The sequence below is a fragment of the Callorhinus ursinus genome, unplaced genomic scaffold (genome assembly GCF_003265705.2).
Source record: "Callorhinus ursinus isolate GAN/ISIS: 27379988/994484 unplaced genomic scaffold, GSC_fseal_2.0 scaffold6, whole genome shotgun sequence".
Taxonomy (NCBI): Eukaryota; Metazoa; Chordata; class Mammalia; order Carnivora; family Otariidae; genus Callorhinus; species Callorhinus ursinus.
This window is the reverse complement of record NW_027397068.1, coordinates 35,519,065-35,536,875: the sequence shown is the minus strand read 5'-3', so window position 1 is coordinate 35,536,875 and position 17,811 is coordinate 35,519,065. Positions and strand designations below refer to the sequence as shown.

General features: G+C 34.8%; 1 protein-coding gene across 1 annotated transcript in view; it reads right to left on the bottom strand.

Moving 5' to 3' along the window:
• RFX6 (regulatory factor X6) overlaps positions 1–17,811 on the bottom strand; it is a 56,534-nt gene that overhangs the window by 23,515 nt on the left and 15,208 nt on the right. The window contains exons 5-6 of the mRNA XM_025860729.2: positions 15,457–15,534; positions 14,198–14,225 (exon numbers count right to left, since the gene is read on the bottom strand). Of these exons, the coding sequence (XP_025716514.1) occupies positions 14,198–14,225; positions 15,457–15,534 (106 nt within the window). The remainder of the gene's footprint in view (positions 1–14,197; positions 14,226–15,456; positions 15,535–17,811) is intronic.

The following is a 17,811-nucleotide window of genomic DNA, read 5'->3' as shown; positions in this document are numbered from 1 at the left end:
GAAGTAATTTAGTGAAATTGGAAGAGAGACAGAAACAGAAACCAAAAAAATGTCAATACATAGCGTTGTGTTAAATCTAAGTTAGGAATAAGAGAATATTCTCATTTCCATTAGCAACTATAAATAATAATCAAAATCTTACCGCAAAGGGGGGGGGAAACAGGTTCAGAAGATTTTTAATAGGTGAGTTTTATCAAGCATTCAGGAAACAGATATTTTCAAACTTAAAAGATTTTTTTCAGATAGTGGAAAAGAAGAACCTTGTCCCGGTTCATTTGAAAACTTTTATGACAAAGGTGGACAAGGACAGAAAAAGAAAGAAAAATCATAGGCCAATCTTGGTTATTATCATACTTGAAACAGTACCAAACAAAACATTAGCAAACCAAAGCTAGCAGTCTATTAAGAATGATCATAACCAAGTTAGGCTTTAACTCACCACATTGACATAAGAAAAAAAGGGGAGTGGAGAATACCATATATAATCATCTCAACTGATACAGAAAAAGCATTTGTTAAAAATCCAACTACTATTCACTTCTCTCTCTCTCTCTGCCTATCTATGCTAGAAAAGAAGAAAATTTCCTTAATCATTCAATAATCAAAATATTAAAAAAATCAAAATAATCTATCAAAAATCCATAGCAAATATCATACTCAATTGTAAAATACTATAAATGTTCTCTTAAAAATCACAAATGAGATAAAGTTGCCTACTCTACCCTCTTTTGTTCAACAGTGAATAGCCAGAGCAGTAAGGCCAGAAAAAGTAATGAAAGAGTAAGTATTAAAAGGGAAGAAAAAAAACTATCATTATTTGCAACTGATGCAGTTGATTACATTAAAAACTAAAAACAAACTGCACAGAAATTTTTACAATTAACAACAGGGATTTTTTTTAGCAATGATGCTGGATACAAGATCAATGAAAAAATCAGTTGACTTCTACCAAAGAACAAACATTGAAAACATGCAATAAAAGAGACACTGTATAGAGTAACAAATATTAGAAGATGCCTAGGAATAAGTCTAACAAAAGAAAAGCAAAATATTTATAAGAAAATGATTAAACTGGGGCACCTGGGTGACTCAGTCAGTTTAGTGTCTGACTCTTGATTTCAACTTGGGTCATGATCTCATGTTTGTGAGATTAAGCCCCATATTGGGCTCCACGCTGGGCATGGAGTCTACTTGAGATTCTCTCTCTCCCTCTTCCTCTGTCCCTCCCCCCTGCTCACCCTCTCTCCCCTTTTCTAAAAAAAAAAAAAAGAAAAGAAAATGATTAAACTTTATCAAAAGATATTAAATTATGAATAATAAGATTCAATGTTGTGGAAATGTCACAGATTGATCTATTTCTTCAATGTAATTCCAATCAAATCCCATCAGGGTTTTCTGTGAAAATTAATAAGTTGATTCTAAAATGTGTGTAGAAATGCAAAAGACCAAGAATAGACACAACACTTGTGATAAAGATGAACCAGCAAAAAGAAAACTGGAAAAATTCATAAATTTGTGGAAATTAAATATACTCTTAAACAACCAATAGATCAAAGGAGAAATCACAAGAGAAAAGAGATAATGCTTAGAGATGAATGAAAGTAGAAATATGACACATCAAAATTACAGGATGCAGTAAAAGTGGTGCTACAGGGGAAATTTATAGCTATAAATGCTTACATTAAAACACAAGAAAGATCTCAAGTCAATAATCTAAATGAACAACTTAAGGAACTAAGAAAAGAACAAATTAAACCCAAAGTGGGCAGAAGAAAGGAAATAAAGATCAGAGCAGAGATAAATGAAATAGAGAATACACAAACAACAAAGAAAATCAGTGAAACAAAAGGTTAGTTCTTTAAGGTCAAAATTGACAAACCCATAAGTAGATTGACTTAAAAAAATAATAAAGAAGATTCAAAGGACTAAAGTAAAAAATAAAAAACTACTGATTCCACTGAGAAAGGACTTTAAGAGAGTACATGAACAACTGTACATCAACAAGTTGGATAACCTAGATGAAATGGATAAATTCCTAGAAACACAAATTCAACCAAGGTGGAATCATAAAGAAAGAGAATATCAGAATCAGTCTATAACCAGTAAGGAAATTGAATCAGTAATCAAAAATCTGACAAAGAAAGGCTCTGATCCTCATGACTTCACTAGTGAATTATACCAAACATATAAAGAAATAACATCAGTCTTTCTTGAAGTTTTCCCAAAAATTGAGGAAGAGGGAATACTTTCTAACTCATTCTTTGAGGCCAACATTATCTTGATACCAAAGTCAGACAATGACACCACAAGAAAAAATAAATAAATAAAGCTCATGAACATTCATGCATAAATCCTCAGCAAAATACTAAGTGAACTCAGCAACATATTAAAAAGGATATACCCTATGACCAAGTGAGATTTACTCCTTGAATGCAAAGATGGTATGACACACAAAAATTAATCAGTGTCATATACCACCTTAACAGATTAAAGGGGAAAAAAACACATGATTATTTCAATTGATGAATTTGACAAAGTTTGACACACTTTTATAGTAATAATAAACAAACTAGGAATACAAGTAAAGTACCTCAATGTAATAAAAGCCATATGAAAAGCCCATAGCAAACATCATATTCAATGGTGAAAGACTGAAAGTATTTCTTTTAAGATCAGAAACAAAGCAATGCTCATTTTCAGCACTTCTATTCAACATAGTGCTTCAAGTCCTAGCCAGAGCAGTTAAGTAAGAAAAAGAAATAAAATGCATCCAAATTGGAAAGAGAGAAGTAAAATTATCTCTGTTTTCAGATGATATGATCTTATATATAGGAAACCATAGGGATTCCACAAAAAAACAAAAACCCAACCCTATTAGAAATAATAAATGAATTTAGCAAAGTAACAGGATACAGTCAAAATGAAAAAATCTGAAAAGAATGAAGAAAACAATTTTATTTATAATAGCATCAAAAAGAATAAAATACATGGGAATTCACTTAACCAAGAAGATGAAAGACTTGTATAATGGAAATTACAAAACAATGTTCAAAGAAATTAAAACATAAGTGGAAAGACATCTTATGTTCATGAATTGGAAAATTTATTGTTAAGATGTCAATAGTACCCAAAGCAATCCATGGATTCAATGCAAAATCCCAACGATGGTTTTTGCAGAAATAGAAAAATATATCCTAAAATTCACATGGAACCCAAGAGACCCCAAATAGTAAAAATAATCCTGAAAAAAAGAACTAAGTTGGAGAATTAACATTTCCTGATTTAAAAACTTACTACAAAGCTACAATAATCAAAAGAAACTAGAGCTGACACAAAGACAGACATATAGGTCAGTAGAACAAAATAGAACACCGAGAAATAAACCCTCACAAAAACTGCCAAATGATTTTTTTTAAGATTTTATTTATTTATTTGAGAGAGTGAGAATGAGAGAGAGAGAGAGCACACATGAGACGGGGGAGGGTCAGAGGGAGAAGCAGACTCCCTGCTGAGCAGGGAGCCCAATGCGGGACTTGATCCCGGAACTCCAGGATCATGACCTGAGCTGAAGGCAGTCGCTTAACCAACTGAGCCACCCAGGCATCCCTGCCAAATGATTTTTGACAAAGGTGCCAACAACATTCAATAAGGAAAGGACAGTCTTTTCAACAAACGGTGCTAGAAAAACTGGATATTCACATGTAAAAGAATGGAGATAGGCCTTTACTTAATACCGTGTAAAAAATTAACTCAAAGTGAATCAAATACCTAAAATATCAGACCTAAACTATACAACTCTTAGAAGAAAAGACAGGGCAAAATCTTCATAACATTAGATTTGGCAATGATTTCTTAGATATGACAAGAAAAACAAAAATAGACAAACTGGACTTCATAAAATTAAAAACTTCATAAAATTAAAAACTTTTGTGCATCAAAGAACACTCAACAGAGTAAAAAAGGCAATCAATGCAATAGGAGAAGGTATTCTCAAATCATATATCTGATATGGGATTAATATGCAGGACATATAAAGAACCTGTAAAACTTAACAACAAAACAAGCAACCTGCTTCAAAAATGGACAAAAGACTTAAATTGACATTTCTTTAAATAGGATATATATTAATCAACAAGCGCATGAAATGGTATTCAACATTACTAATCATTAGGGAAATGTAAATCAAAGCCACAAGGAGATACCTCTTCACCCTCATTAGGACGACCAGTATTAAAAAAAAAAAAAACAGAAAATAAAAAATGTTGATGAGGCCATGTATGATTATGTACTGTTGGTAGGAATGTAAAATGGTATAGTTGTTGTATAAAGCAGTATGGTGGTTCCTCAGGAATTAAATAAGGAATTAGTATATGATGCAGTCATTCTTCTTTTGGGTATACATCCAAAAGAATTGAAAGTAGGGTCTCAAAGAGATATTAGTAACCTATGTTCATAGCAGCATTATTCAATCCAAGTGTCCATTGACAGATGAATAAATAAGCAAAATGTTGTCTATACATGCAATGGAATATTACTCAGCCTTCAAAAACAGGGAGATTCTAACATATGCTACAACATGAATGAACCTTGAGGACATGATGCTAAGTCATGTCCCATAAGCCAGTCCCAAAAAGACAAACACTATGTGATTACACATATACGAGGTACCTAGAATAGTCACAATCATAGAGACACAAAGTAGAATGGTAGTTTTCAAGGGCTGGGGGAAAGGGGGAGGGAGGAGTTATTGTTTAATGAGCATAGTGTTTCAGTTTTGCAAGATTAAAAGTTCTGGAGATGGATGGTGGTGATGATTACATAACAATATAAATGTATTTAATACCACTGAACTGTGTACTTAAAAATGATTAAGATAGTCAATTTTGTTATGTATATTTTACCACAACAAAAAAAAAATTGAAAACATTGCAGATGAAATAAGGACTTCAGTGTTAAGAGTAACTTTCTACTTTTAGAAGAATATATAGAAAATATTTTAGGATCTGGAATATACACAGATTTTTAAAAACAAGATACAAACAAACACTAATCATAAAATTAGAAATTATCTTCATTGAAAGACACTATAGAATGTTGAGCCATGCCACCAACAGGGTGAAGTTATTTACAACACATAACCTACAGGATATTAGTAACTAGAATATTAAAGAACTCCTAAGAATCATATTTTTAAAATAGAAAAATTATGTGATCTGAGCAAATATTTCAAAGAAGAGAATTGACCATTAAAAATAAAAAAATGCAAGCTTATATTTTTGATGCAGTTATTAAAACAATTTTCTAATGAAAATCACAGGTACCATTTTACACCATTGGACTGGCAAGAACTAAAATATCATTCAAGGCCAAGTATCAGTGAGAATGTGGAACAAAAGGAACGCTTACATGCAGTTGGACAGACAAAAATTAATACAAAAATTTTGGAAAACTGCTTAATCTTAACCAGTAAAGTTACACATTAAGCATATCCTAGAACCTGGAATTCCATTTCTGTACCTGTTCATAGAATGTTCATAGCAATATTGTTTTTCAGCCAAAAAAATAAAATCCACCAACAATGGAATAAATAAATGCATTGTGATAATTTCATACAGTGGAATATTATACAGCAGTACAAATAAAGGTATTAAAACTACATGTACATCAACATTGATGAATTACAAAATCTAATGCTGAAAAAAATGAATCCATTCTATGTAGGGCAAATAAATACATTGGCAATAATAAACAATACATAGAACTATCCACCACTTTTAAGTATACAGTTCAGTGGTATTAAGTACATTAATATTGTGTAGCCATGGACCACATTGTTTAGGTATATATTCATAAGTGATCAACTTTAAGGAAAAACAAAGGAGTGATTAACACCAAATTGTGGAAACAGTAACTTTTTGTAAGGAGGGAGGGAGAAGTGATTGGGGTGGGAGCACAGAGAGGACTTCTCTCTGTTAAGCTATGGGGTAAGTCTTGAGTTTTTATCTTATGGCTATTTTAAAAATGTGTGTGTGTGTGTGTGTGTGTGTGTGTGTGTGTGTGTGTGTGTGTGTGTGAAACAATACACTTCCCAATAAAAAATGTTAGAGTGCTAAGGAAACACACTATTAAAGAACAAAGTATATTATATGTCTTTTATTTAAGTATCTATTTAAAACTCTCATCTTGATAAAGAGTAGTTTTGTGTCCTAGCAGCTAGCAACATGTGGAACATCAACATGAGGCAAAAATGCCCAAGGAAGAATTTTAAAAATTAAATATGTTGGATATGTTAACAATGGTGTGCAAAGTTGGTATAAATCAAATAATAATATGCTGTCTAGAACATGCAGCACAAAAAGAAAGGAACGATTAATAAGCTGGGAAAAAAGTAAAGCATGATCATTTTAATTACACTTAATATGTTTGCTATTTTAATTGCACTAAAATTAGTGCCAGGTCATAGGCCAGTTACAGAGGTCTGGGGTGTGTGTTGAGTGGGGGAGGGTTCCCCTCATCTGATGACTTCAGTACTCTTGGGTAAACTATTAAAAATCTTATGTCCAAAAGAAAACAAGAAGAAACCTACAGAAAAGAAACAATATGATTAGAAGGCAAGAGGGTCTGATTTATGAGGAAAGATTAAAGGCTTTAAGCAGCACAGTTTGACTAAGTGATGACTAAAAGAGAGCATGATAACACTCTGCAAATATTTGCAAAGCATATACCAAGGAGGGAGGATTTGTTATTTATCTTGGTGCAAAGTTGTTAAACTGGCCATGAATGGTCGATGTTAAGGAGAAGGAAATTCAGGCTATCAGGGAAACTTCCTGGTTGAAATGTACAAAGTCAAGGGCTGACTCCCTAAGAAATAATAGCAACTTCCCTACTGGAGCTTAGTTAAAACAAAATTTGGCTCACACTAACAGATTCACAGGAAAAAAAAAAAAGGCTTTCTCTGATCAGGGCAAAGTTTTGAGACTAGGCTTTGTTAGTTTTATTCCTGAGGATTAAAAGAAACATTCTCTGAGACATTTCTGAAATTTGAACCACTGCATTTGTGAATAAAAATTAAAAATAATTTAAAATAATCAAAATTCATACCACTAACTGATAATTACTCTTAGAATCCTCTTCCTGTCTTTCTGTTTTGCTTTTCTTGTGTTTTCATTGTTTGCTTTTATATTAGGAATGATTTAAAACTTTAAAAAGCTGTAGATAAAAAGTAATAAATAGCCATGTACTAACCAACCTGACTGAGACATTACACATTTAGAAATATGAAATCAGCCTCTGTAGCCTTCCCTAATCTTGTATCCTTCATTCCCCACAAGAAATAATGTTCTTCATTTAGTTTATATCATTCCTATTTAAACCTCTAAAAGTTTACTTCATCTGTAAATACTCTTAAGCAATATAAACTATTGCTTTAAAACCGGTACCATACAGTATGTATCCTACATTCAGTGAGGCTTTTTTTTCCACCCAACTGTAGAGGTTTTTGAGATGAGTCTAATTTGATTCTTAAAGCTATAGCACATTCATTTCCAAAGCCCTGTAGTATCACCTTGTATAAATATATTAAAATTTATTCTCTCACTATATCTATAACAGACATTTATTTACCAGCCTTCTGAGATCACAAACACCACTCCGGTTTGCCAGCTTGTGCAGTGTGAAGGTTTCTGCAAGGAATGTGGTCATAAGGTCTATGCACCTTCACCTTTACCAGTGACTGTCCCTCCTACTGTTCCTGAGACTTCCTTTGCTCCACACTTGTAGCAACGCTTCTTTTCAGACTTTTTAACTGCTGTTATTCCAGTAATAGTGAAATGATTATTCATTATGGTTTTAAGTTGCATTTCCCTGATTAAAATTTCCCTGATTAAGCTGAGCCCTTTTCATATGTTTATGGGCAAGAATGGTATTCAAAATATTTGTTGACCATATGTTATGAAACCTGGTCAGTCAGAAGGGGCGCCATGAACACCAATACTATTTCTGGTTATTCTTTCTCTTCTTGTGTGAATTCCATGTTCATATAGCATGTTATATTTCTATTGGGTTGTCTTTTTACCAGGGAGTTGAATATTTTACATGTTCTAAAACAGTGCTGTCTGACAGAACTTTCTGTGATGATGAAAATGTTCTATGTCTGCACCGTCCAATACCATATGTGGTTATTATGGACTTGAAATGTGGCTAATGTGACAGAGAAACTGAATGTTTTATGTAATTAATAGATACATGGGGCTAGTAGCTACTATATTGCACAGCAGAGTTATACATATTAATCCTGTCACCCATCTATGACATATAAATATCCAATTTTACTTACATATTTGAAGCCATATATACATATATTTGCTTTGTGTCCTCTTTTCTTCCTAATTAACATTTTTCCATGTCATTAAAAGAGACTCTTACTAAATGAAATAATATTCAGTCCCATAAAAGTCCTATAAATGATGCAACCATTCCTTAATTAGTAGTAATTTAGGTTGCACAATTTTTCACAATAGCCAATTACAATTTTTGCATAGTATTTTGTAAGCATTTTCTGTTACTTCTTTATGTGAGATTCATACAAACGTGAACCTGTGGGAGAAAGAGTATGAGCACTTTAAAGACTTGATACAGACCTTCCAACTATTTTCCAGGGAGTTTGTTCAGTGGTCACCAGAAGGATGTGAAAGAGCTTATCTCACCAGACCTTCACCACCATCATAATAATTTCTTAATATTTGATAATTATATAATTTTAAAGGTTATTTATTTTTTGCTTATTTGGCAATCCATCTTTTCATGCATTTATTGGCCTTTTCTTCCTTATGTGTATTTTCTAGTCATGTCTTTTATTCTTTCTTGTTGTCTTCGTATTTTTCTATAAATTGATAAGATTTCCTTATTAGTAGAAATATTATCCCATTGTCATATTTGCTGACAATATTTTCTCCAGTTTTTCTTTTGACTTCAAATTTTATATATGATGCTTCTGATACAAAGTAGTTTTCAATTTCTCCCTTCTATATTTTTCCTTTGAAATTTCTTGTTTTCGCCTTAGAAAATCATTCCTTATCCAGAAATGAAGTAGATACAAATGTTCCCTTCTAAGTATTGTTTTTATATTCAATAATTTATATGAAATTCAAACAGGGCATGAGGTATAAATTTTTTTTCCAAAATAGTCCATTTTTCTAACATTATACGATGAAGAATTTTATTTATTTATTTGGTACTATTCTTCCTCCAAAAAGGACTTAAGACGATTCATTCACTGAAAAAAAATTTTTTTTTCCTTCATTGGTTGTAATGTCTCTTTGGTCATACCTTCAATTCTTATGTATACTAGGGTCTTTTTTCGGGTATCTAATCTCTGTTGTAGATTTGTTCCACCTACAGTTGAGTCTGTATCATAGTGTCATAATATTTTGATATCTGCCAGACAGGTCCCTTTTGGCTACTCTTGTTTACATTTCTCTTAACTATTACTTTCTGTATATTGTTCTAGATCGAGTCTACAGCCATTTTAATCATTTCCAAAAATTAATTACCCACTCAAAATTTTACTGGGGTATTTTATGTCAAAATTAATATAGGAAGAATTGGTACATTTATAATAGCTAGCATAGCTACCCAGGTATGTGGTATGTCTTTTCACTTAAAATTTCCATTTAAAATTAAAAGTTTCTGCACGGTGAAGGAAACAATCAACAAAACTAAACATTAACCTACTGAATGGGAGAAGATATTTGCAAATAACATATCCGATAAAGGGTCAGTATCCAAAATGTATAAAGAACTGATACAATTCAATATCCAAAAAACAAATAATCCAATTTAAAACTGGGAGAAGACATGAACAGTCATTTCTCCAAAGAAGACATCCAGATGGCCAACAGACACATGAAAAGATGCTCAACATCTCTCATCCTCAGGGAAATGCAAATCAAAACTACAATGAGATATCACCTCACACCTATCGGAATGGCTAAAAATCAACAACACAAGAAACAACAAGTATTGGCGAGGATCTGGAGGGAAAAAAAAAAAAAACCTTTGCATTGTTGGTAGCAAAGCAAGCTGGTGCCGCCACTGGAAAACTGTATGGAGGTTCCTCAAAAAATTACAAATAGAGCTACCTTACTACCCAGGAATTGCAGTACTGAGTATTTACCCTAAAAATACAAAAACAGTAATTCAAAGGGATACATGCACCTTTATTTACAATAGCCAAACTATGAAAACAACCAGTGTCCATCAATAGATGAATGGATAAAGAAGATGTGATATATATATTCTTTTATGTATATATATATCTATGTATATATATAAGAATATTATTCAGCCATTAAAAAAGAATGATGTCTTGCCATTTACAACAGCATGGATAGAGCTAGAGAGCATAATGCTGAGTGAAATAAGTCAGTCAGAGAAAGACAAATACCATGTGATCTCACTCTTCTGTGGAATTTAACAAAACAAACGAGCAAAGGAACAAAAAGGAGAGAGAGACAAACCAAGAAACAGACTCTTAACTATAGAGAGCAAACTGATGGTTACCAGCCGGGAGGTAGATGGGAGGACGGGCGAACTAGGGGATGGGGACTAAAGAGTACACTTACCATGATAAAAAAAAAAAAAAGTTTAAAAAAAATAAATAAAATTTTCTTTTATGCCTGCATTTTTTTCAAATAGGTAATATGCTTCTGTTATTATGGTTGCTCCTAAATATTTTGCATTTCTGCTGGTTCCTGAAATTTAGTATTATAATGCCCTACGTTTCTTGTTTTTCAGACACTCTTCTCACCTCTCTAGTTGGGAATCTGTGAGAAAATTAAGTCCTACAGAAAAAGATTTGAATGACCACTTTCAGAATTTTCCAAAGGATGGCACTTAGCCAGTACCATTCTATATGCCTGAAAGAGCTTGTTCCTTACGAACCTACAATCCTTACATACAATGAGTCCCTTGGGCTACATCTCTGTGGGCATCCTGATTGAGAAGAACTAGTCCTTTCTTTAAGCTCTTCAAACTCTTTTCTTTCCCCATGACTTTTACTCACTGCAGATGACTTAACTGACTAATAATACCACAGAGAGAAATATAAAACCACTGAACTACCTTAATTTCCTGCCACAAAATCTACAAATCTACTTGCAGTTGAACTTAACCCTCTCCTCTTTCCTGTTTTAAGGAGAGAAGTGTTCCTTCTCTCTAGAGCCACTTCCTCCACTTTGAAGCTCTTCCCTGTGTACCCCGTTGGTGACTCTGTGCTCTCTGCTTTCCCTTCTCTTTTATATCTTTAGTCTCTACTCTTCACTGGATCTGTTTTACCAACATTAGAACGATAGTCTAATCATCCTTCAAAACTAAATTTCAAGCCCTCCCCCAACTATCACCCTCAACTTGACTAAATTTTCTACATTCACTGACACTTCCCACTCATTTCACAAACCAATCAAACCCCAGCTCTCCCCTGAAAAGTTTCTTCCTAAAGTCATTAATTCTCTCCACTCAACTGATTCCATAGACCTTTTTCAGCCTTTATCTTGATGACCTTTTAGTGCCATTTTAGAGCAGTAACCATTCCCTTTTTTTTGAAAGCATTCTTTTCTCTTGCTTCTGTGCCACCAAATTCCCCTCCCTCTCTTCTTACCTCTTTGGGTTCTCCTCAGTTATCTCACTGATCCTTATCTTTCTTCCCCACTTTTCACAACTCTTTTCTCACAGCTTCTGTTATCATTTAGTTTTTTTCCCTAGACAGTTTTACCCATTACCATGGCTTCAATCCCCATCGAAGTAAATGTCTCGCTAAGTCCTCTGTTCCAGTCACATATATCCAGCTGCTCACTTCAAGTCTATACAGGATATTTCACAAGCACATCGAATATGATGAGTCCCACATTGACCCCATTATCTTCCAATTCTTTCTCCCTGCTTCTTTTCCAATGTTTCCTAGCTAAAATTCTCGCCATCCCTAGAGCTATTATCCTGGTCCAGAAATTCTCTCATCCAAACATATCCATATACCTATAACATGACGCTCCTCTTGCTTGCCTTCCCCATGCCAGTGGTTGACATTTGGGAACCTCAGAGACATTTTTGGTTGTCACAAGGGGGAGGGTGTGGAATCTGGTGAATAGAAACCAGAGACACTGTGATGTGGCTAAACATCCTGCAATGCACAGGACACCCCCCACAACACAGAATTATATCGCCCAAAATGTCAGTAATACCAAGTCTGAGAAACCTTAACCTATACACGGCTACATCTATTTCATCCACTGTTCCTCTCTTCCCCAACTCCACGCCGCCAAACTCCCACTTATTCTCGGTTCTTTCCTTAAATGTCACTTCCTATGAGAAATGTCCTTAACCACTTCAACTAGGTTAACACCCATGACACCCTTCATAATTACATATTATGACTTTTAAAGACATATTTTCCTGCTACACTGTAAAAGAGCAAATCTATCCATTCACCATTTGTCCCCTAGTACCTGTAACTCCATATACCTATTGATCAATATCTCGCCCATGAGTTTTAAAAAATAGAACTTTATTCAGAATTTTTAAAAAAGCAAATACAACTCTTGTAAATTAGCAATGTTAACACCTATTTTCCCCACCTCACAGTTATTAATGTTCAAATGAACTGAAGTATATGTAGGTTTACACTGAAAGTCTCACGTCCTGAGCAAACTGATGGTTGATCACCTCAGGTACAAAATAATTTTTTAAAATTTCAACTTTGTTAAACAAAATTCTATTATTGTTTTTAAAAGTATTTAGAGTAGTTCTGAGCCTTTAGAAAGCCCTCATGTTCATTTCTATAACCATCACAATAACGATACTCTAAAATTGTTTCTGGTGTCTTTGGAAATGTAGGCTGTGTAGGCTAACAAAAATACTTTATTTTAAATTTATTAACAAAATCTATACCTGAATTTGTAGTGGACTCTTCTAAGGAGGAAACAGTACACTTGAGAAACATTTTTTCTTTTCTTCTGTAAAGTGAGCCTTGCCGTACACATGTTGTAACAGCTGATGGCTCACTGGTACCACCAGCCTCATCAAAGTGGTAGAAAGAACACCTGAGAGAAATTACTTAAATTCCCTATTGACATAAACTTCAGTCAACTGAAGTGTATTTCTAAGTCAATATTTTTGCACTTTCGCAATTGTTTATCTAATAAAGAGCTATTATTTCATTGATAAAAAAAAGCAATCTAGAGGATTTTATTATGTAATTAGCCATTAACTGTATTAAAAGCACTGGTGGGAAGAAACTGGTCATTTCAAAGGGTTGGGGGCTTTATATTATTTCTGAAGATAATATGCTTGCATCATTTCACCAAACTAATGGGGTTACAATTTACCTCAGGTCCAGATTTACCACACAACACATTGTCCTGTGCCTTTAGTTCTGTGGCACCTCTTTTTAATGATTAGATAACTTGAGGATAATGAAGGCCTTATCGTGTGCCTAATTAGCCATGCAGTCCCTAATGGTAGTCTAACTCATTTAGATAAAGGCAGTTTGCTGATCTGTTCCTTGGTTGGGGGTGGAGAGGGGAGTCTAGGGAGAAAGTGTGTGAGTGCGTGTGTGTGCTAGAGACACGTACCCTTTCTTCCTAGCTCCCACCTCCGCCATCCACCCCATCTCCACATTGCAGAAGAGATCAGCAAACTGACTACACACACACACACACACACACACACACACACGCACACGCACACGCACACGCACACACGCACACACAGTGGTTAAAACAAAAACAAACCACAGCATAACATCTGGGCTTCTTGATAACCATTAAAGGTTTTGTCTAAATGGGTATATTCCAAATACCAATTCCTTCCATATCCCCAGCTTTAGGCTTTCTGTTTATATTTAAATGGAAATTTCTTAGATCAGTAATGGTCTTTTTTTGCAATCTCTTAAGTATCTGATATTAGGTAAGAGTAATTGAAAAATTACCCTTCCTAGGCTAATTGGAAATTGTTCAGTAGGTCCATGTAAAGAAACATCAGTTGCCCCAAATCTAACTTAACTCTGTCTGAAGTTCTCATTCAACAGGCTCCTCATAAATTAACATTGATTTGTATGTTTGCCAACGAGGATGGTTAGCACTTATTGTTCAGTTTGTAGTACATATTACGGCAGACACAAAATAGAAATGAAAACAATTCTTACCTCATTCTTCAGCTTGCTTCCAGAAAACCTTAAAAATCAGTACATTTTCCATTAGTTAAAATATAAATATACAGTTACAGCAATCAAGGAAATGCAGAGGACCCACAAAAGTGGTGACTTCATATCATGATTAGTGAAATAAAGCTGGAGAAATCAATTTGATTTTCAGAGACCCACACATCCTTCTCAACTTACTTAAAAGACAAGCTATTAAGGGAAAGTAAAATGAAGAATATTTAAGGAAGTCAGATAGGATCTGAGGCAAGCAAAGCACACTTGACAAGAAATATTCATTTTTGTTCCAGCCTGTACGTTCACTTTACAGTGAGTGTAGCCAGTAAGCTACCAGTATGTTCTTTACCATTTCTGAGTTCATCTTCGTATGACTCAGGTGACTAAAATGATTTTTTTTATACAAGTTACTTTACTTTTCAAATTAATTTATTCCTCTGCAAGCTCCGAGCAGATTACCATAAGGCAACCTCAGATGCAGATTTAATTATTCAGAGCTCCAGTATTTAAAAAATAATAATTGTATGGTGTCAATGGTTTTGTTGGATGTCACCCCACTTATTTGTGACCTCCCCTTGATAGCTAAGGGTAGATTAGAGAAGTGTGTTCTTTATAATTCATTTGTGTTTTTCCTTTCATACAGACTCAACCAGGTCAGTAGTTTTAACTCACTTAAGGTAAGCTGGTATTCAAAGTATGCATCATTAGAGATGATTTATAATAAACTTTTCATCTCTGTAAGGTGCTGATCAAGCACATGGATTTTTATTTTATTTTATTTTTAGTAGGCGCCACACCCAATGTGGGGCTTGAACTCAGGACCCTGAGGCCAAGAGTAGCATGCTCTACCGACTGAGCCAGCCAGGCGCCCCAAGCACATCGATTTTTAAAGCAGCTTATCTCTTGGAAAAAAATACATTTTCTGCCTTTGTTTTATTGAATCCAGCCAGAAAACAGACTCAGTCTTATGAGTAAATACTAATTTAAAAGCAATTCCTTGATTTCTCCTTTTCATCTCTCTGGGATACCTTGTTCACTATTAATTTCTCATTAATGGTTGCAAATTATGTAAATTGCCCAGTAATCTAGACCACATCATTGTAAATGTCCATACAAAGTTGAAATTAAGGTCTGATGCTTTAAAGAAAACATTTCAATAAGCAAAATGAGAAAGTCTTTTACTCAATTGCTATTATGCATAGTTAAAGAAACACAGAGAACTTGTCTTGAAGAAAATAGAACTCTACCTTGTCAGGCCCTTTCCAGAATAAACGGAGTGGTAATAGGCACTGCTCTCTTTGATGCCAATCCCATAATAATGATACCTGGAGCAAGGACAGGAACCAGCTCTGTGTTAATGAAGGAGTTTTTTTCAAGGGGAAAAGGAAACTAAAGTATAGCTGAGGGACAGTGCAAGCAAGAACCCCTTGATCACCTTCTTTTCCTGATTTTTTTTTTCCGAGTAGCACCTTAATATGCTAAATTCCTTTGATGGTCATTAGTCCTACTTACGGTCATATTTCTGGCTCTAAGATTAAAAAAGGAGAGCTGCCTACCACCAATCCCCTACTAGCCCCTAAGATATTAGGTTTCAAAAACCAAAACATTTGTCAATGTAGGCATTTAAATGTAACCACTTAAATTTGTAAATGTCAGCACTGGCTCCAACTATACAAGCATATATCTGCAAATTGCTGGTTCAATTTGCATATAGTCAATTGAACAAGAAAATGATAGTTTTCCTTTAGGGTATGTTTATTGGCTGGAGAAAACAGTATGACATTGTATGAAGGAAGATATCAATATCATGCATAGGAATATGTATGAAGCATGTGATCTTTCAAAAATCACTTTCCTCATGAAGAATGAGAAGCCCAATTTACTGTCATCTTCACTTCAAACTTTTGTGCAACAATGAGGGAAAAATTATGTCATGAATCAATAGAAATATGAAACATGGAAAGTAAGTGTTACAAATAATTTGTTATAAATGTGTCTATGGATCTTGAGCCACAGACAAGCATAGCATTTCATCAATTCTCAGGCTGTAGCTCATTCTCCTAAGCTGCAGACTTCTCACTTATGACATACCCAAGTACAAATGCTACAACTATTATACAAAAGCTCATCAGATAGTGGGGATTTAGGAAGAGTGGCCAACACCTGCCAACGTCTGCCTCCCCTCTCCCTCCCCACCCCTAACGCATGCAGGCCCACCTGCTTGGTTACCCATTGTTTTCATTTGCATTCATCTAAAACCAGGCAAGGAATGAAATAAAAGTGAATAGGGGGTTTCCAGTGGAGTTCAGTGTAACCATCTTTAAAATTTCATTACTTAGCATCATCATCTGAGTTTAAAGTGGACATGACAGTGCAGGATCTGTTTCAAGGCCCCTTTTCTGATCTAGCAATAAAGAAAAAGACTTGGCAGAGCAAGTTCACCCCTAAACATTTTCAAGGCCCAGAACAAGAGTACAAATGAAAGCCCACATACCATATATCTAAATATTTAAGTATAAATCAAGCTAACAAACTGCTCAATAAAATACCCCTGTTCTATCTTGACAATTTACCTCTGTAATGATCTGGTAGGTGGGTTTGAATTTAGAATTTTTCCACGTGTGAACATGGCAGCGGGAGAAGAGCCACCCTCAACCCTTCTCTTCCCAGGCCCTGCTCTTTTGTTCACTGTGAGGAGCCTCTTGTGAACACACAGCCTCCATGTCCAAGATCAATCCAACCGCCCAACCATCACCACCAAAGCGCTACGATCTCTTGGTCACCTCTCAAATCTAGGTATACTGGTGGAGCCCAGCACCCTTCTCAGGATGCATGGGGGAAGAGTCCCACATAGGAGGGAGAAGGCAGGCCTGGGGCTATTTGGACAGAATTCTGGGGCCCCAGGGACCAGCAATGTGGGCTAGAAGGAGAACATGGTCTTTCACTGGACACATTCACTCAGGCTATGAACTTGTCTCCCAGGGAGGAGCACAGTAGGAGGAAGGCCAGCACAGAGCCTTTAAAGTGTGAGGCCCAGAGATGGGTTCTTTCCCATTAAGTTCTGAGGGCAAAGAAGTCACTTCTAATGACCCTCCTTGAGATGGAGAAGAAAAAGTGTTTAAATATGAAAACAAGAAATTACATATATTGTAATAAATGTTTTCAGAAAGAGCTGTTATATTTGAGAAACAATAAGGAAGGATGATCAAGGTAAATGCAGATATTTTATGATTGCTTCAGATCAGTGACAAGTTTTCAATACAAGGACAATGAGTAGTCTGTTAACCTGAACAGAGTAGGTTTATAACTGCTCCTGTTTTATAGTGCAGAAAATACTCCTCTAGTGGATGTAGAATAAAGAGCCCCTAAGGTATACTGGAACAAAGGGGGAAACGAAGGAAAGATGAAAGTGATGGAAACTCCAAAATATGGACGTGACATAAGTCTCCAATGAGTAACTAAAAGAAGAAAGCTTATTTAAGTCACAAAGAAGTCAACAAAAGCAGCAATATTAACAGAAATAGATAAGGGAAACACCTAAAAACCATGAAAAAAAAATGAGCAGATTCAGATGTTATTGGGCCAAGTATATTAGAATTAGT